This window comes from Panulirus ornatus, chromosome 28, assembly GCF_036320965.1.
Source record: "Panulirus ornatus isolate Po-2019 chromosome 28, ASM3632096v1, whole genome shotgun sequence".
Taxonomy (NCBI): domain Eukaryota; kingdom Metazoa; phylum Arthropoda; class Malacostraca; order Decapoda; family Palinuridae; genus Panulirus; species Panulirus ornatus.
Window position 1 is genome coordinate 6,844,190 of NC_092251.1, and position 21,426 is coordinate 6,865,615.

The 21,426-nt window shown below is 42.0% G+C and overlaps 4 protein-coding genes across 10 annotated transcripts in view; 3 read left to right on the forward strand and 1 right to left on the reverse strand.

Annotated features, from left to right (window-relative positions):
• Positions 1–5,053, forward strand: part of LOC139757807 (uncharacterized) — a 22,236-nt gene extending 17,183 nt beyond the window's left edge. The window contains exons 4-5 of the mRNA XM_071678637.1: positions 24–136; positions 4,915–5,053. Of these exons, the coding sequence (XP_071534738.1) occupies positions 24–119 (96 nt within the window). The 3' untranslated portion in view covers positions 120–136; positions 4,915–5,053. The remainder of the gene's footprint in view (positions 1–23; positions 137–4,914) is intronic.
• Positions 4,807–11,052, forward strand: LOC139757746 (carbohydrate sulfotransferase 3-like). Its single transcript, XM_071678496.1, has 5 exons — positions 4,807–4,816; positions 4,915–8,274; positions 9,293–9,391; positions 9,723–10,051; positions 10,666–11,052. The coding sequence occupies exons 1-2, from the start codon at positions 4,807–4,809 to the stop codon at positions 5,952–5,954; spliced, it is 1,050 nt and encodes a 349-aa protein (XP_071534597.1). The 3' UTR covers positions 5,955–8,274; positions 9,293–9,391; positions 9,723–10,051; positions 10,666–11,052.
• A 6-nt stretch (positions 11,053–11,058) lies between these two features.
• Positions 11,059–15,524, reverse strand: LOC139757809 (uncharacterized). Its single transcript, XM_071678640.1, has 4 exons — positions 15,367–15,524; positions 14,728–14,882; positions 12,819–12,923; positions 11,059–12,129 (listed from the first exon to the last, which is right to left on the reverse strand). Exons 1-4 carry the CDS (start codon positions 15,371–15,373, stop codon positions 12,001–12,003), a joined length of 396 nt encoding a protein of 131 aa, XP_071534741.1. The 5' UTR covers positions 15,374–15,524; the 3' UTR covers positions 11,059–12,000.
• A 3,974-nt stretch (positions 15,525–19,498) lies between these two features.
• Positions 19,499–21,426, forward strand: part of krz (beta-arrestin protein kurtz) — a 165,750-nt gene continuing 163,822 nt past the window's right edge. For all 7 annotated transcript variants that reach the window (XM_071678647.1, XM_071678646.1, XM_071678648.1 and 4 more), the window contains exon 1: positions 19,499–19,651. The gene's annotated coding sequence lies outside the window, so the exon portion shown is untranslated. The remainder of the gene's footprint in view (positions 19,652–21,426) is intronic.

The window sequence follows — 21,426 nt, forward strand, 5'->3', positions numbered from 1 at the left end:
CCATTTTCTTTTCCCTTCTACAGTTACGAGAAGCAGAGTCCTTCTCATCGAGATTTTTCCCTACAGCTGCTTGTAACTTGAAGGAAGAAATTATAGATATCACAAACGCTTCTAGCTAACACGATGACAACATAAGGTAAGTGAGCCTTATAGCAAAGTTAGACCCCATGAGAGAGTGCAGAGAACCATCTTAACTGACATTAGTAAAAAAATTAAAAACTGAAATTTTGTGATATATATATATATATATATATATATATATATATATATATATATATATATATATATATATATATATATATATATATATATAAACTTTTCACTTCTAGCAACTTACTTCCCACACCGTAGCGACAGGAATGGATGAAAGGCAAGCAAGTATGAATGTGTACATGTGTGTATGTCTGTGTATGTATATGTGCGTGTATGGGCGTTTGTGTGTATATATGTGTATATGAGTGAATGGGCCACTCTTCGTCTGTTTCCTGGCGCTACCCCGGTGACGCAGGGAACAGCGATTAAGTATAATAAAAAACGAATATATATATATATATATATATATATATATATATATATATATATATATATATATATATATATATTTATTTATTTATTATACTTTGTCGCTGTCTCCCGCGTTTGCGAGGTAGCGCAAGGAAACAGACGAAAGAAATGCCCCCCCCCCCCATACACATGTATATACATACGTCCACACACGCAAATATACATATCTACACAGCTTTCCATGGTTTACCCCAGACGCTTCACATGCCTTGCTTCAATCCACTGACAGCACGTCAACCCCGGTATACCACATCGCTCCAATTCACTCTATTCCTTGCCCTCCTTTCACCCTCCTGCATGTTCAGGCCCCGATCACACAAAATCTTTTTCACTCCATCTTTCCACCTCCAATTTGGTCTCCCTCTTCTCCTTGTTCCCTCCACCTCCGACACATATATCCTCTTGGTCAATCTTTCCTCACTCATCCTCTCCATGTGCCCAAACCACTTCAAAACACCCTCTTCTGCTCTCTCAACCACGCTCTTTTTATTTCCACACATCTCTTACCCTTACGTTACTCACTCGATCAAACCACCTCACACCACACATTGTCCTCAGACATCTCATTTCCAGCACATCCATCCTCCTGCGCACGACTCTATCCATAGCCCACGCCTCGCAACCATACATCATTGTTGGAACCACTATTCCTTCAAACATACCCATTTTTGCTTTCCGAGATAATGTTCTCGACTTCCACACATTCTTCAAGGCCCCCAGGATTTTCGCCCCCTCCCCCACCCTATGATCCACTTCCGCTTCCATGGTTCCATCCGCTGCCAGATCCACTCCCAGATATCTAAAACACTTCACTTCCTCCAGTTTTTCTCCATTCAAACTCACCTCCCAATTGACTTGACCCTCAACCCTACTGTACCTAATAACCTTGCTCTTATTCACATTTACTCTTAACTTTCTTCTTCCACACACTTTTCCAAACTCAGTCACCAGCTTCTGCAGTTTCTCACATGAATCAGCCACCAGCGCTGTATCATCAGCGAACAACAACTGACTCACTTCCCAAGCTCTCTCATCCCCAACAGACTTCATACTTGCCCCTCTTTCCAAAACTCTTGCATTTACCTCCCTAACAACCCCATCCATAAACAAATTAAACAACCATGGAGACATCACACACCCCTGCCGCAAACCTACATTCACTGAGAACCAATCACTTTCCTCTCTTCCTACACGTACACATGCCTTACATCCTCGATAAAAACTTTTCACTGCTTCTAACAACTTTCCTCCCACACCATATATTCTTAATACCTTCCACAGAGCATCTCTATCAACTCTATCATATGCCTTCTCCAGATCCATAAATGCTACATACAAGTCCATTTGCTTTTCTAAGTATTTCTCACATACATTCTTCAAAGCAAACACCTGATCCACACATCCTCTACCACTTCTGAAACCACACTGCTCTTCCCCAATCTGATGCTCTGTACATGCCTTCACCCTCTCAATCAATACCCTCCCATATAATTTACCAGGAATACTCAACAAACTTATACCTCTGTAATTTGAGCACTCACTCTTATCCCCTTTGCCTTTGTACAATGGCACTATGCACGCATTCCGCCAATCCTCAGGCACCTCACCATGAGTCATACATACATTAAATAACCTTACCAACCAGTCAACAATACAGTCACCCCCTTTTTAAATAAATTCCACTGCAATACCATCCAAACCTGCTGCCTTGCCGGCTTTCATCTTCCGCAAAGCTTTCACTACCTCTTCTCTGTTTACCAAATCATTTGCACTTTGCACACCACCTCGATCAAAACACCCTATATCTGCCACTCTATCATCAAACACATTCAACAAACCTTCAAAATACTCGCTCCATCTCCTTCTCACATCACCACTACTTGTTATCACCTCCCCATTTGCGCCCTTCACTGAAGTTCCCATTTGCTCCCTTGTCTTACGCACTTTATTTACCTCCTTCCAGAACATCTTTTTATTCTCCCTAAAATTTAATGATACTCTCTCACCCCAACTCTCATTTGCCCTTTTTTTCACCTCTTGCACCTTTCTCTTGACCTCCTGTCTCTTTCTTTTATACATCTCCCACTCAATTGCATTTTTTCCCTGCAAAATATATACGCACTCAAAGCAGCGCACCAATTTTGGGTATCCTTGATCATGGAAAGACTAGTGCATTTGACACACGATTCACACTATTACGTGGAGTTGTTCAGTATGACGGCTACGCCAAGATTAACGGTTTTCGTAATAGCTACGTTCTGCCTGCGTCGTCCCAGCGTTCACAGCATTGTTGGCGTTCCCTTTCTTTTATGTTACTTCCATTACAGGACTCGTTTAGGTTGTAGGAGCAGTTGTTGTTAGATTTCCAGTGTATTGATATCAGCACAAGTCAGTCCCTCATTATATACTTGCATTATTTGTCTCTAGTGTTGCTGGTAACTTTAAGACATGGATTAAAACAGTAAGAGCTGTCTGTATCGCGGAAGGGTTGGCAGTACCTTCCGCATTAGCGGGGTGTGTGTGACGTTAGAGCGAATCGGATCTCAGCCGCAGGACGTCTGGGCTTCCGCGTCAGTCGTGTTTGCTTTGTGATGGCGACGTGGGTGCGGAGGGCACGGGCTCTCCTTGTTGTACTAGTGTTTTCCACCACTTCTGGGTTGCTTTTGCGCAGAATGTTCTTGTTTACGAACATTGCTGCGGGTGTGTGAAATTTTGATGTTATCCTTGTACTAAAGATAACAACTACGGTACTCCATATATATATATATATATATATATATATATATATATATATATATATCACGATCTAGTAAATGTGAATAAGAGCAAGGTTATTAGGTACAGTAGGGGTGAGGGTCAAGTCAATTGGGAGGTGAGTTTGAATGGAGAAAAACTGGAGGAAGTGAAGTGTTTTAGATATCTGGGAGTGGATCTGTCAGCGGATGGAACCATGGAAGCGGAAGTGGATCATAGGGTGGGGGAGGGGGCGAAAATTTTGGGAGCCTTGAAAAATGTGTGGAAGTCGAGAACATTATCTCGGAAAGCGAAAATGGGTATGTTTGAGGGAATAGTGGTTCCAACAATGTTGTATGGTTGCGAGGCGTGGGCTATGGATAGAGATGTGCGCAGGAGGATGGATGTGCTGGAAATGAGATGTTTGAGGACAATGTGTGGTGTGAGGTGGTTTGATCGAGTAAGTAACGTAAGGGTAAGAGAGATGTGTGGAAATAAAAAGAGCGTGGTTGAGAGAGCAGAAGAGGGTGTTTTGAAATGGTTTGGGCACATGGAGAGAATGAGTGAGGAGAGATTGACCAAGAGGATATATGTGTCGGAGGTGGAGGGAACGAGGAGAAGAGGGAGACCAAATTGGAGGTGGAAAGATGGAGTGAAAAAGATTTTGTGTGATCGGGGCCTGAACATGCAGGAGGGTGAAAGGAGGGCAAGGAATAGAGTGAATTGGAGTCATGTGGTATACAGGGGTTGACGTGCTGTCAGTGGATTGAATCAAGGCATGTGAAGCGTCTGGGGTAAACCATGGAAAGCTGTGTAGGTATGTATATTTGCGTGTGTGGACGTGTGTATGTACATGTGTATGGGGGGGGGGGGTTGGGCCATTTCTTTCGTCTGTTTCCTTGCGCTACCTCGCAAACGCGGGAGACAGCGACAAAGTATAAAAAAAAAAAAAAAAAAAAAAAATATATATATATATATATATATATATATATATATATATATATATATTATGAATCAGTGATAGGATGGAAGGTGATCTGTGAAAATTTTATAGATGTGACAAGTTTTGTCTTTTAATTATTAGGTGTTGAATGCTTTGTTAGACGTAACACAGACCGATAATTTATACTCAAACACGTCCCTAACTGTTTATTGCTAGACATTGATGGAACTAGTAGAATTAGTATGATCATTTCACATGATTAGAAACTAGTTTTTTTGTGATCTTTGAGAGAGTACTTAGAGCGGGCTGATAATACTTAGTGATTATGATGCAGTTTGTTAGTGACGGCTGGCGAACTAAAGGCTAAAGGAATTCTTATAAAAACAAATGTTCCCTGTGTAGTAATAGCACCTGAGGGATAGACTGCTGCCGGCATGTCTGGTGTTTCTGCTTTCCGGTCTCGTGATAAATGAAACTCAAATAGCGGATTCTTTATTGTCGGTATTCAGTTTGCAGCAGACTAAAGATTTCATTGTGGATTACTTAAGAATATCACTAAATACGGTATGGCTTCAGGTACCATGATTTAACATCTTGCATAAGGTAACAGTAAATAAAATGTTTTATACTCGCACTTCTTGTGTTATATTCTCTAACAAAGCATCCCCTTTCAGACGTGGATGTGATTGTGGGTGAAGAGCAGCATTTTGTACAAAAGGTTGGAAATGAAGCTGATGGAGAGGGTAGAGACTGTGTGGCGTCGGAGGGGGTAAGAAACGGCGTTCTGCAGGTGCTGTTGTTGAGCTCCATCCCTCGGAGCGGCTCTACTCTCCTCGCTGAGCTCCTCGCCACGACACACCACAACTCCGTCCTCTTCTTCGAGCCGCTCTCCAACCACCGGAAGAACCCGTGTTACCAGGACGGATCTTGCGTGAAGGATTTACTAAAAAGCCTCTTCCAGTGTACTTACGAACAAGACTTTGAAAATTGGCTCAAAGGGAAGGGTCTTTTTCTAAAATATTATCATTCCAGTGTACGTCGTTGCTTCCAGAGACCTAGGGAAGGAGGAGGTGCCTGCAGGCGGGAGTTGGCCCTTCGCAGTTTGTGTCAGAACGCCACTGTTAGGATTGCCAAGGTGATCAGATCCCGACTGTCGTGGCTGGAAGGTCTTCTAAATGATACTCTCCTCCAAGTGAAGATAGTGCATTTACTTCGTGACCCCAGAGCATCCTTAACTTCCATTAAACAACTTGGTTGGAAAAGTGAACCTCTCCTTAGGTGCCAGGCCCTTGAGAAGGACATTCAGGAATACAATGAATTGCTCATAAAATATCCCTCCAAAGTAATAAGTTTAACCCAAGAGTCTTTCTCTGTTGATCCTGTCGCCACCACCAGGGACCTTCATATGTTCCTGTACGGCAATGATATCCTGGGGACGACAACCCACCAGTACCTGAAGGAGCACATGAAAGCCAGCGGGTCCAGGCGGCTACCGGGTGACACCATGGACACGCACAGGAACAGCAGGGAGGAGCATCAAGCCTGGCGGTGGAAGATAACGGGTCGGCTTTTGAAGGAAACCGAGGGGGAAGCTGCGTGTCGCGCCGTCATCGCCCAGATGGGACACACCCTCTTTGGTTCCCTCCAGAACTGCAGAAACTCCAGCTACAGCCTCGCCACCCACACTAATTATGCAGCCGGAGGATCTTCTTGACAGTGATTTTGCAAGATTGTTAATTCTGGTCAAGATGACTTTATTTTTAAGGTAAATTTTTTTACATTTAATAAAGTGTGAATTGATTGTATAAAGTGATATCCTGTTTGAGGTAATATTCATAGAAAATTAGAAAAGAAAATGTTATCTCGGAAAATCCTAAACTAAAAATGTTCATGTTGTTTAGGAAAATTGGAAATTTTGTCAAAAACAATCATGTTGTCTAGGAAAATTTTAAGCAGAAAAAAAAACTTATCTAGGAATTGGGCAGAGAATCACTTCATCGTATTTCTTTTTAACACATCAGAATTATGCCGAGTACAGACAGCCATTTGTTTACCTGCAATTAGCCAACATTACCAGAATTATAACCGTTGTCGTGCATGTTGAACACTAACTGTAGTCGCTGCACTTTACATTGATATACATTAATTGGTAACCACAGTCACCACTATATCAAGTGTGGCTGTAGGAAAATTGCTCTCCATGACAACAACAGTTACAGCCTTTCTCGTACAACTGCCGTATTATTTTGTTTGAAGCGGTTGAATCTTGGTCGACCAAGTATCATTTTAGTTTTGTAAATCATTACCTGCCGTTTGCTAATTATTCCACGTACATGTATTTCCACAGAAGTCTTTTGAGTACGAATTTTTACCGAGTTACTAGTATGTGTCTAGGTGGAAAAATCTTGTTAGTTCACCGAATGAATAGAGAAAAGAAATAACGTTCATTCTCTTCGCCTAGCTTCGTTTAACCTTCGTTCAGAGCCTCTTGGTACATGTTTGAAGCCATATTTGAGGTCGTTATACTCCTACCCACTAAGCTTAATGACTAAACTCCATGGTGTCGAGAGCCGTATATTCTGAAGAATTACAACCTTATTGAATCAAATTATTGTTCCACTAGGTTGGTCAAGTAAGTTAATCAGAGGATTGTTACAATCGTAATCAAACGTTTGCACTAACGTTGGCGTAACTCCTACATCTTTTATATTCTTAGGTATGCCAAATTCAGTTAACTTTCGTGTGATGCATTGGTTTTGAATTAATCTATTAGACGTCACGCGCTTACGGCAACCCAAATAAGCGCGGATGAAATGACTCCCCCACCCCCCACCACCGTACGAGATGGCAGCGATGATGCAAGTAACAAGGTCAACCTAAAAGGTTGTCAGAAGGTGAGGCTTACCTTGGTTACAGTTTTAAGAACCTCTTTTTATCCCCCGTTACCGTACAAGGGCAGCGGCAACTTCTAAAAATTGTGGGGTTCACTGGAGCAAGCAAAAGCTTTCACAACATACTCTTGTTCTATAAAAGTAAATTAAAACAAAATGAGGGTCTGATTCTTGCTTTTCAAAGTTTGGGGGGCTTCTTCCCCCTCTGTGGCACTGCTTTGGGATGCTGGTAGAAGAATGCCCAGTTATAGCCATCTTTCGATGAGCTGAGCTGAGAGATACTGGGTATGACGGAAAAGATTTAAGAAAGTATTGACTTTTTGCTATTCCATTTCCTCTCAAAGCTCGATCCCTTAAAGTGGATGTAGGAAAAGGAGATAATTTAGTAGGTAAAGCAATGTAAATCGTCTGTAATCAGGATTATTCATATAACTGCATTTTATGGTTATGATTTCATTGTCATATCTTTTAAGCTTTACATTATTTATTACTTCGATTTTGTCTGTATGAATGATTCGCTGCGTTAATCGGATGAAAATATATATGAATCTAATAGGTAGTTGACAGCCTCACCATGTAACAAATGTACTTGAACGGTTTCGTAACAGCGACTTTGATCTGTGAGAGTAAATCCCAGCTTCACTTTTTTTAAGAACGGAGCCAAGTCGCAGTAGAGTCCCAAATATTCAAAAGTTGTCATACATGTAAGGGGCAGACATATTATGGGGTGGCATATCTGCCTACTACAGTGGCAATTTAGCAGTCGGTGGCATACGTCTCGGCATGAAAAATTAAACTTTCAACAGACTTGTGAAGGTCCAAGGCAATCGTTAGCAGTCAGTTCCTACCCTGTACTAAAAGAAGAATGAATACATCAGCATATCAGTAGCCCAAACAAGGAAAAGAGTGCCATCTCGTGGGATGCCCTGACATTATTAAGACAGTGTAAGTTGCCAGTTGCAGTATTCGGATCAGGACATACGATCTCGTATTTTTGGATCGAATCGGGTTCGAAAAAGGTTTCGACGTAGCTGAAACAGAATATTGAGTTCAGTCTGTGTCAACGGCTGTTTGTGTCAGCTAGTTCGTGGAATCCTTGTTTTTTGAGGAAGTTTTTCCCATTGAATATATCTCGAGTTGGTGGTAAGTGTTCTGTATAATGCTTTACAATTTGGCATACTAAAGGCGTTTTGTATTAATCATTTTAGTATATGTGTGTTGTTTGATAGTTTGCTTTTGGTCGGATCCCAACCAGTGGGCAATGGTGAATTTCCTGTTTGATCTGTAGAGTTGGTTATACGTTCGGTATATGATCTTGTCTTTAACCAAGATAACTGGCTTGCATAACATTTTACATTTATAGTCATTTAAGAATGTTTATAGTTTTTTTATATAAACCTGTTTATAGTTTTTTTTTTATATATAAACCTCCATATGTGAACCTAACAAAAGTACGTGAAGTGAATGATTTGGTATTGCATATGAAATGTGTACTTGTAGACTTTAAAAGTACATCGGGAACCGGGTTTTGCGTGGGAGAAATCTTTTTTTTCTATTAGAATATCGAAATTGTTCAAAGACATCAAAAGCCACCGGAAAAGCAATTTAGATTAAACCTAACGAAACTAATGTAACCCAAACATCGCTCGATGTCCAAAGCTGTAATAATAACGAATCGACAATTGGACGTTCCTATTAAGTGACCCCAAAATAAACAAGGTGAAACGTAAACATCCCTTCATTTACATATCTCTTAAAATGTACGTGTATGAGACGTGCTTTTTTTCATAAATGTGAAGCACAACCCCACATTTTTTTTTTGGAACTTCTTATCCCTCCTCACTTGAACTTTAGGATAAAACAATTCTGATAAAGCTGTCTTGGTGTCTTTATGACCAAGCACAGTATATATCATTATTGCAAAGTGAAATATAGTCCTTTTTAAAGTTTTTGTGTGATCGATATCTTGTCAAATAGTTATACCTGAACTAGCAAGTACGGTCAGCAATTTGTCTTTTGAAGTGATCGAGATTCGAAGTTATGATTTAGCCTGGTATGCAAAAGACCATTTGCCGCTGGTCCAATAAAAACTGGTTTATGAATGAGATTGCAAGTCTAAGCGGCATAGATCTTTAAAAAGTTACAATCGTTTTCCTTGCAGGCTGCCCTTGGAACGTATTCCACGGATACAAGTATCTTTGGAAAACCAGCCATATCCTCTCGCAGACATATCTACCTCGTTGTCAAACGTAAACTTCCGGTAAGTAAAACGTGTGTTAGAACTCCATATTAATTTTCCTGGCTCATGGGTGTCGTATCCAATGAACTTGGCACATAGGGTCAAGTGTTATTTCATGCAAGGGATTTAACACATTTAATGGGGCGTTTGCCTCATTGGCCCTGTTGCTTGCCCAGTCACTCTGAGGAAAACCCGTATCTTTTCCTCGGTGAACAAATGAAGATCTGGCTTTGTCTGGAGAATTGTAAACTTATGAAAACAAACGTTGGAGTTTGTAAATGAAATCCCACGGATATCTTCTTAAAGAAAGAGAACCTGTAATTAAGCGCATGCTTCTTTTTCAAACCTCTAGGTTGTTGGAGAGGCGAAGACCAAGAAAACCAACCAATAATGTCTCAGACGAACCAGCCACCCACCATGTACCAGGTACCGCAACCACCTGCACTGTACCAGGCAGCACAAACGCCTGGCTCTTACGAGACAAGTCGGCCAGCAGTGGTCCAGTACCAGACAACGCAGCCGTCGGTGGTGTACCAACCTGCACAGCCGACTATAGTGCAGTACAGCACTCAGCCGGCCGTAATGTATCAGGCCCAACAGCCGCAGGTGGTGTGTATTGGCCAGCAGCAGCCACCGCCGCCTGCCACTGTAATCGTCGGAGCCCGTCAACCGGCCATTAAGGTAAGATATAATGTTACATGACTTGGTTGAATAAGCCTGGTCTTGGGAGTTAGCTTCATGATTTTGTGTAGCATCGGGCTGTACGTCAAGATAGCGAATTTCCTTAACATTCTTAAACTCTGCATGAATATATAACTATGAGGTGAAGAGATTAATTACCCATGAAATCGGGAAAGAGAATTTGTTGGCTAACATCGATAAATTGATCTGTGCAGAAAAAAGGGCCATAACTTTAAATGACAAGATTATCAACACAGTTTAAAGTTGTACAAGCAGCGTGATGCCCTGCCTTTGTCATAATATCTGGCACTCTCGATTGCTTTGTTGGAAACTAAACTTTGTTAGTACTTTAATTATATTATTATTGACGACTGTCTTGGATGATATTGTGGATCGATTTTTTTTTTTAATATATTTTAGTTATCCCGGTGTTTCTCGTATGCAGGCTTTGTCAGTGAAACTTCTATGAAATTTAGCAAACAAAGTGAACTTTTAATTCTATACTAAGTGGTATTAAAGTTGTGGTTCCTAGTTCCCCAAGAGAGGAAGTACTGGAGTAGTATTTGTTTGATAAAAAAGAGTATTTATTTTAAATCCATTTTTGCTTCCTCTAGGTTTGTGTGGAGCGGAAGCCCAAGGGATTGCTGGTCATCGGTGGCAAACGAAAGCGTGTCAGTTACCACTGAACACTTAGAGATGGCCGTTGACCGGACACGCTCCATCGCATCCAAGTAGGAGCAGCGAGTAGAGTGTCTGATCCTTTAATTTTTAACTACTTTACGAAGTGCATTCTTTTTAATCTTGATCCGTAACTGTCTGATTATTGATTTCGTTGTATTAGTAGTTGCATACAGTTGATGGAAGTGGGTGAAATATATTTTAACATTTCAATGCCTTTTTTATGTGGAGTTTACTGTAGCCTGTTTCTTTGGCATGCTGTAAAGCTTTAAGTAAAATTGATATTATTTTTTTATATTTTATAATAAACTGTGGAAGTACAAGCTTAGTTGAATTTTATATTCCCAGTATTTAGACCGGGATTTTTTATTTTGCATATTATGCTTTTTTAGGAATCTTACAATTGTAGAATAGTTATCTGCAGTTCTACTTTAAGAATTCTATATTTCTAAAATTGTAATATTTAGTTTACTAAAACTTTGATGTTTGGCCAAAACATGAGAGAGCTTGAACCTACCAGTTGTTTGACTAGGATTGTGGAACAGTCTCCTCCCATTGCCTAATTGTACCGTATGGAGAGGAAGTTCTACACTGGTGGGTCCATATATACATATGTATTTTACACTAAGTACCTCTGTATTTCATAGATAAAATGCATGAATATAATTGGTACAAAAAAAATGTTCTCGTGCATGTGCTTACTTGACAATGCATGATGGGTATTCCATTTTGGTTGCTGTCAAACTAATTTTGAACAGTAGCTAGTATTAACATAATAAGTGGAGGTAACTATATGGCTGGGATAAGAACATTAAACATTTGTTTCGCTACCGTTAACATAACACTTAATTCTCTGGTCTGGCAACCGCTAAGACCATGCTGGAGAGGTGTAGGTGTGGCTACCGTTAACATATACCTATCTCTGGTCTGGCTACTGGTAACAACATGCTCAACACAGATCTGTCCTGGCTACTCTTAAAATATCTGGTATGACTACCGTTAAGAAAACATAAATAGCTCTCTTACGTACTATGCATTAACCTTCAGTAAATTATGGGATCTGTCTCTATATATCCTTGAGCAATCGTCTGGATCATTGCTTGCCCTGCTGTTAACTACTGCGTCACAGGTTCAGCTGGTATGATCGGGTTGTAGTTGACTGTTTGACCCGTCCTGGAGACCCCTCGCAGCTTTACGTGACATCCGTCTCTTGAGAACTGGTGGTGTTTGACGAGTCGTAAGCAGTAGACGCGACAATCTTCTTGTGGGGACTATTCATGATTGTGTCGGCGGCGGCGATGTCTACGGCGCATCATGAGCGGGAGGATGGTACCGCCCGTCGCTAAACCCAAAGCCAAGCGTAACCCCAACCGTCCTTTACGCTGTGGACAGCTGCGGCCCTGTAGAAAAATTCGTTGTGCTAGACATTTCCAATAATTATCTATGTTGTCTCTGGTTATATCCAGAGGTATGATAATAGTAAACGTGAATCGTAGATACGAATGGGCTGCTATATATTTTAGTTTGTCTGTAGTCTTTGTCTATTGGAGAGACTTTGTTGTGTGGTAAATGCTCGCAACCCAGACAACTTTAACAGGAAAGTGCTGAACATGCCACAGCCTGAGTATCGTAATACCATAATATAATGGCGCAATTGATGCTTGGGTTATGGTGACAATTACGAAGTAACTGCAATTGCACTTGACTGTGAAGACACTAATAAATCAGTGCAACCATAACGGGGCGTACACTAGTAATATGCATCCATACACTTTCAGAATAAGCGACACTAATGAAAGGGAACAAATTCGACAGTGTACTGTTGTAGAGGTACAGATAACAGTGTGCTGGTGTAGAGACACGGATGACTGTTTACTGTTGTAGACGGACACGTGAAGGTGGACTGTTGCAGACGGACAGATGACTGTGTACTAATGTAAACTCGCAGATGAGTGTACTAGTGTAGAGCGGACATATGACAGTGTGCTGGTGTAGACGGACAGATAAGACATTGACTTGAATTGGTGACCGATACGACACTGACGGGGAGGCAACAGCAATGAAAACGGCAGTGACTGATAAAGCATACCTTTTCCTTGACGACCACAGTGTTTTGGGCGACTACGACTGGTGGCTTCTCTGCTGCCACTGCTGTCGGCGTTGGGCGGTACTCCTCCACTTTCTGGGTGGATGGCTGTTGGAGACGATGAGATGGGTTAGCGGCTGGGTGTGGGAGAGGCACCATGGCAGGGCGGAAGAGGTGAGGGTGCGTGGTGTCAAGTAGGCTGTAACTTGGGTGTGGTGAAAGTTTCAACTTTTTTTTTTTTTTTTAACATTGATATGCCTGTTGACCTTAGAATGACCTAAAAAGTTTTAACCTACGCTGTGACTTCTGGTGAACACCCTGGTACGAGCTAGTTTTATGAATGGCCTTGGCTTTAGACTTGGCCCATAAAGGGCTGCTCAAGGGGTCACACTTCCGTGCCAGTGGTAGTACCGCAGTGCCTGGGAAGTTGAATTTGACTAGAGACGTTAGTGTTCTTTAACCGCAGACCATGTTGACGGGCTATACCCAGAGACTGGGGCCCACTTTTCAGGCTAACTCTAATGACTTCCAATATTTTTTTTTTGTGCCATTACTGAGGACATCGACCACAGTCTTTCGATCGTCCTACGATATGGCTGATGAAACATCTTTATTATCCTGCTTTAAACAGAAGCACATGCAGTTTCGAAAGTATGGGAAGTTATCATAGGTAACCGTTTGGGAGAATGGTTAATTACACACTCACTCTTCTGTCTTGAAACGTAGGTCCAGTTTTATCTTGCCCGTGTGTAATCGCTTACTTGTAGTCGCCTAGTTTTATAGTACTGTGAGGGAGTCGTATACTCATGAGGTAGGGGCGTAGTTAAGTGGGGTATATTTATTCCCGGGCGCATATTTACCAACCTATTCGCGTAGCATTCTCTCGTTTCCCTAAATCCTTGGCTCGTTAACATGGTTACGTAGGACATAAATTTGAAGTTGTTAGTTTATTGTAAAAGTACAAGGGATTCTTTTCTGTGTACAGTGAAGACATTTATGGTACAGTCAGAAGTTGACCAAACGGTGTGTACTAAAAACACATTTAACGGCCCACAGATTAGGTGTTCTAAATGATTGCGTATCTTGCCACTAATGCTTCGGGTTGCGACACATGACGTGGTCTGCCTTATCTTATCAGGAGGACGTTATGAAAGGGGGGGGGGGATCACAGACACTGCAATCTAGAAATCTAGATTGGTAGCCTCGTTTTGAATGATCGTTAGATTTGTACACCCTTCAGTATGGTAACTAGGTTGTATGCATTGTGAATTAGGTTAGGCTAGATTAAGTTGATGTACCTCCGCCAACGTTCTTTCGACCTGTCGATTGGGGATGCGTAAATATTTGACAGATGGAATTGTATATTACGTGAGATTTTGCTACAGCTGTATAGAAGTGTATCTTTTTAGAGCAATTAATGGATTTAGAACTCGGTCTACTTATATGAAATTACTGGTCTTCTATATGATTCGAAGTTAAATGTGAATATTGAGAGAATATTCTTATACTAACGCTCGAAATGGTTGGATCAGTCCCGGATTTGTGGTTGTTTTTACTCCCCAAAATGTTTGTTCCAAGAATTGTATTTTGAAGTTTATATCTTGGTTTAGTACAGAAGCCAAGAATTATTTAAAGGGCGAGATAATTTTTAAGGAAATGGTGTTTAAAGGGAAATCTATACAGATTTTTTTTTCTCGTTTTATGGTTCATGTGCTGTTCATTTTTGTCATAAGCCCAACATACATCAAAGACTCTTTAGACAAACCACACACCCCAGATCATATTTGAAAATAACATGAAGGGTAGAAGCAAATCTTTGAATTCCCTTCCAGACTGTTATTTGGAGGTACGTCTCTGACATGCGACCTACGTAATCAAAAAGGAAGCACGAAATGTCCTGGCTCTTACGTACTGGCTGATGTGGTTGCTGCGTGTATGGTGGCGGAGTATACGGCGGTGGAGGGTAGCATTGCTCTTGAGGGTGATACTGGACTTTGGAATTAGGTTCTGGTTGAGGGGTAGGCGGTGCTGAGGGCTGCAACTGCCATCGATTATCCTGAGAGGCGTCTGGGCAAGAGAGAGAGAGAGAAAGGGTTATTATAAACCTCAAAATAACAACACCGTAAACAAGTAGAACAATTGGACTGCTATACCTTCCTATGCAGTGAAATAGAGGATGTTGAATTCGCTCAAAACATGAGATTGAAAAGGGTGAATTTATTTGGTTTATGATATGAAGACACGAGTACACTATGTAAACATGACTTTACGTTATGTTGCCGGTAAGTCGCAAGGCCCTCCTGTTACGCTGTGGAGTGGTATAGCAGTCTGTGCCGCTTCTCACTCCAGTCATCCCACTCTGCAACCATTAGACACCAGGAAAGAGAGGGAGTAACATTGCACAGTCCGTCACTAGAGAGGGTTTTACTCGCCACAAGTAATTAACGTATTAACCATATCACTGCACACACGGCCGGGCAAATAGGACTTTATTCTTTATCTCGGATTACTGCTGGAAAGTATCGGAAATGTCTAATCTAAAGATACGTACCCGACATTTTTGGATGCGATGACTGTGGACACGGCGGAGGCGGGGACGGATCTGACTATGGCCGCCCTGCGGGACCTGGGACCTTGGCAAGCAGCGGGTGACGCCATGCTTGATAACAGGCATCACTCACTGATTATTATCTCCAGGTGACACCCACTGTCATATGACCGCGACCTGCCACACTCTTCAGCTACAAGTTGATATTACAGTAGAAAATCTTATTTTCCTCCTGAAATGTACGATACACGATTACATTATTTAGTAATACGGTATTGATGTGTTACCACCGGAGCTCCAGAAAGACAAAAGTTGGCAAAAAAAAAAAGTTTTTCCTGATTCTCGCCAGTCACTCTGACGCCAACTTATGCCTCGTTCAACCTGCTTCATGAGAGGAATAACGTCCATCGTCTATGCCGAAGGGTGGGTAGTGAAGACGTACACTCGTTAAGGTCTAAGCGAGCGACTACGAGACGTGAAATGGACCGCAAAAGGGAAAGAGATATATACGTTCAGCTGGGGAAAAAAATATTGTGCTTGCAAGATATTTATTTGTGCCTATGTTTCGTAGATATATAGCCAGCTTATGGATGTACGAGTTCGATGATCTCCCTGAAGGTGAAAGCTTGAATGAAATAAATGGATACCTATCGACAACTGGTGTTTGAGTTCCCAACTAAAGGTAGAATTATACTTAGGAAATTATAGAACATAAGAAAGGTTAATAAATCTAAATATGCTATCGTATTCGTTCTAAGTGCATTAGAGAAAACTTGCTTCCAGCTTACAAACATACACACACACACACACACACATATATATATATATATATATATATATATATATATATATATATATATATATATATATATATATATATAAGCCATGGTAGCCGGCAGGACCGGGAAACGAGCAGGTTGGGAGCAGAAGACATTTCGTGTTGCTCACGGAAATCACATTAAGACCTGGTGAGGCAAACATGAGGAGTGCGTCGGTGCGAGGGTCTCGGAGACGCCGCCGGCTGGAGGGAAATCCCCCTAACAAACAGACAAACCTGACGAAGGCTCCCATTACGAGATGGCGCTTGCCTGATGGTATACGAAGTATTTGTACGAGTCTATTACGCCCTAAGAGATGCCTTTAGAGGACAATCATGGACTGGAAAGATATCTAAGACATCATGTAATGCCATATCTAACCATGGCATCATCGTACATGACTAAAAGAAGTTAGGGAATTTGTTAAAAAATATAGAGTGACCTATTAAAGCTGTTAGCTGTGCGGTTCGGAGAGATTCTTGAGGGATAATCTAATCAGTAGAGAGCGACTGGAACTGGAAATGTAATTTGTCTCGAGTGTGGTATAAGTGAGAGCGGTGGGGGTCGGTCTACATCCCTAGCCTACTAGGTTATATTTGGGTACTGAAGATGAACAGTGCGTAAATCCCACTGATGGCTGGGGACTCTGCCATTATCATTCATATACTGGTTTGTCTCTACTACACGCGTATATACCAACATAAACATGCGTATACACACACACACACACACGTACACACAAGGGTGCACAGAGAGGAAACATGAAGCTGATATCTGTTGTGATAAGGAATATGAGAAGGTCGCTTTCCGCTGTGAGTAGCGCCTCGCATCAGACAAACAAATTTTCAAGTATTCAGGGTTTGATCATGAAGGAGAGATGCACGGGAGAGAGTGAACTAGGGACATGTGGAATACAGGGGGGCGACGTGCTATTGCTGAACTAAAGCAGGGCATATGAAGCTACCGGGGTAAACCGAGGAAAGGTCTGCAGAGCTTAGCAATGGACACAAGGCTGTGGTTTCGTACGCTTTGACCCAAAAACTGAGCTGGTGATATCATTGTTATTGTTCATAGGTGTATATACCTGTAGCCAGAAGCCCTAAAAGTAAACCCCAGACATTGTTCCCATGTCATTTTTTTTTAACACCCATTATCATCTCTGTGGTCTCAGATTTTGTGAGCTTAAGTCCTTAAACTAGTTCACCTTATAAGTCAGTTGTGAGTACTCTGGGGGGAGAAAACGTTTTCGTTTCCGGAGAGAAAATTAGCCTTAAAAAAAGACCAAGCAATCCTTCTTCAGTTCGGCCGGCAATAATAACCCCTGCAAACACAAGCTTTCCTGCATACCATATAAAGGAGAGGTGTCCATTTATAATGCCATCCAAATCTTGTTATCCCCTGTACTCACAGCTGATGCGACTTGACACGCACGATGTCCTTATCTAATGGACGGAATTAGGGCGACCATATCAGATCAGAGGGGCAGCCATATTGGATCAAGGAGGAATAGGTGGAGCGTGAGCGAGCGGTCGAGGGCGGCAGAGCGTCGTAGGCGGGGGTTATTGGGAGTCCCGGGCAAAGCGGGTTATTATCGATGTACAGAACACCATGTTGACACTCCTTCCTGGAGAAGTAGAAGCCTGTGTTATACGGCTGCCTTGCAACTTAAGTGTCCGTGTCTTTATGTGTGGCTGTCTGCCTGTCTGTCCTTTGTGTATGTTCCGTACTTATCAGTGTGCTTCCCTGACGCTGTTGATTTGAGAATGGCGTGCAACTGATAAGCCTTATTCAGAAATATATGGTAGTATTTTCTTGTTTAGATCACTCCTCTCGGACACTGCATAATTGGCTGTGGCTTCGACGTAGAAATTAGAATATTCAACACGGTCATGACAAGGGAGAAATGACAATGGCGAACAACTTTCAGGGTTCAGAGCAGTACATGATCAAATATGTACGGCACACGTTGACGAGAAGAAATTCAGAATTTTCAGATAGGACACAGCAGACAATATCTTGGAGAGCAGTTATTACCCAAGCCAGCGGCCCCTCCTGACCATCGCCCGATATTTATGAAGACATTTTCCGCAGCTGGTCTCTTCTCTGGCCACATACACAGTAGCTATTTTCACTAGTATACATACCATGGCATTCCACGCTTCCATGCACATTTTGCTTTATCTTCAGCTGAGGTAATTCACAGACCATACACGATCTGTGCAAGATATGGCAGAGAAAGATTGCCGGTGGTGAGAGTCGAAGTCAAGCCACAAGACTTGCGGAATCATTGTAATGAAAGGGTTTGAGTCAAGCTATGAGAACAACGGAGTTAGTATTATGTGAGTGTCTAAGCCAAGCCCCAGGAACAGCGGAATCAGTGTCATTTAGGCTGTAAGCCAAACTGTGGGAACAGCGGAATGAATTTCATGCGAGGGGGTTTAAGCCAAGCCTCTCAGAACACCGGAATCAGTATCACGAGAGGGTCGAATCTTAAGCCACCAGAAACACCGAATTTAGTGTCAGATGAGGATCGAAGGCAGGCTACAAGATCAGAGGAATTAGTGTCAAGGGAGAATTTAATCCAGGCCTCAGAAAAGTGGCAAGAGTAGCGTGTGAGGGTCTAAGCCAGGCTTCTTAGAATTAAGGAATGTATCATGTGAGGGTTCAAGTCAAGCTAGAACTGTAGCGGAATAATTGCCCTGAGGGTCTAAGCCAGGGCTCTTAGAGTAACGGAACCAGAGATGCACAGGACATCTGAGTTGCCACCTTCATTTCAGCCTGCAGGGTTAAGCTGTCTAATCTCACAGAATATTTGACTGCTGTACAGTAAGTTAATGCTATCTCTATGTGACTGAGATTTTCTAAGCTAAACTTCTAGGCCAAGGCAGTCGCTTTCATTTTCCCTTACTGCAAGATGGCATTGCTAACAGATAGGCAATTTACCTTTAGCATGACACTGCTGATTTAAGAAGACTGGATTCACACTTGAAAAGAGACTGCCTGTATAAATGTCGTACTTAAAGCAGAAAGATTACTACTTAAAATTCGGAGATGCTTTGTCTTAAATCATAGCCTGAGGGTGTTGATCAGACACCATATCAGTTATTAGATCATTACCTTTCTCGGGACTAACATCAAATTTCGCCTAGATTTTATCTCCATTCGCACATGCTGTTTTTTAACACACTTCTGACTGTGGGTAATATAATTTTGTCCCCCATAAAACTTATTTTCCTTTGGCTTACGCTCGTTTTCTATCGCTGGTCGCGCCATCTATTGGCCGGTAATGGAAACAAACCCAGCAAAACCCTGACGTCACTCAGTTTGATGAGAGGCTGTGGCGAGGAAAGGTGTGACGAAGCTCTGTGTGGTGATAATTGTATCTGAAGCATTGTTGTGAGTGGGATAACGCCCCAGCGAAGTCTTGAACTCGCGAGGACGCTGGAGCAGACGCCCAGACACTGCTAAAGGTGAGTAAAGAGGGTGTGGTGCAGGCGAGGCGGGCGCGGCTCGCCACTACCAGCCAACCACCCGCGCTCACTCTTATCATGTCATCGGCAACACCAAGGAAGGACGGGAAGCGTCTTTATTATTTGATTGCATTATTGTCTGCTATGATGGAGTGTATGATCATTAAAGACAGTGGCAATCTGAATCTCAGGTTACTCGGTAAAAAAACAGGATGAACATATTTTGAAAGTAATCCGTTCTTGCGGTGTACCAACATAAACAAGCGGTTGACATGTAAACAAGCTGATACAATTGATTATAAGTGAATGCTCTTAACCACTTCCTTCATTGATAGTTATCATTCACCACGGGAACTGATGAGCACGAGTCCGTTACATTGTCATTCATGATCATGTCGATTAAAATGGCTTAACCTTGTTCATTGTCAATGTAATATAACAACATTGTCGGCTCCTGCTTTAACCGCTATCGCCAACCACAGGATTTTCAACCTTATTTTGCGTAGATATATACACCATGATCTCTGTTACCCATCATAGTAACTATTGCCATCCCTCGTTGCCACATCATTGATAATATATCTCGATTCATTATCGCAACATTCACCTCTCGATATGTTTGTTAACTCTGTTCAACCCTGATTACTTATCATACCTTGCCTAAGGTCATTATCGGTACTGTTCCCTGTAGCCAGCTGATTGCCACTATCGCTCGTCACCGAAGCTCGCTTCATCAGCTCGCCATGGCAGGTATTGCCAGTTATAGAGGTTGTTATTCCCATTCCCTTAAGCTTACCTCTCACCTTACCCATTGTCGTACATCACTTTAGCCATTATCATTCATGATGTCACCATCATCACTTGTCATAGCCGCTGTCAACACTTGACATGGCTCCTTCATGTCACCATGGGTATCCTTAAAAGCCATCGGAACCATGATTACCCCTTACTGTGGTCCTTGTCAGCACAGATCGAGATTTCTCGGCCCCATTCACCCTCCAGACAAAATTCTTTATCTTCTACGTCGTGTCATTATCACCACTCACACAACCCCCCACTTTACATTCCGTACTCACCAGGATCACTTTCACAACCCACTTCGTGTGTTCAGCATCACTTAATAATTGGGATCACTCAGCACAACTTACTATCTGCTGCAATTTCCATTATTAGTATCACCAGTTGTACTTTAACCATGGCTAGTCTCACCATTAACAGTATAAAGAAACTTCCAGTAGCTACTTCCCACAATGTTGGTTACAAGCGCAGCATCCTATCACCTTCCAACGTGAATTTTATTACTACTCAACAGAATCACAGTCACAACTTTAGGAACTCAAGTCACCATCGTCTGTGATCACCAGTTTTGAGCATGTGTACGACAGTTCTTTATCAGTCACCACTTGACCTTGACTGATGTCATTCATCCTGATATTGCCTTCCACTCACCATGACAGCTGTCACCAGTCGCAACACGTACTCATTGTCATCACTGAACAAATCCGTTATTACAATTTACCATGGTCACTTTCTGGGACACCTTAGCCACGGTTATCACACACATTATTCAGCATAAATGTTGAACCGAAGTACTAACAAGAGTGCCATTTAAGATACCTGCACTACTGTCATCAGTCTTCACTCACGGTCATTGTTTTCACTACACCCTATAAGCAGACACGAGAAAAAGGTTTACTTCCAGGGGAAATGCAATCCTTATCGGTAATTAGGTGCAACAATTGAAAGTAAACTATTGCTGCTCATTTGTCAACCAT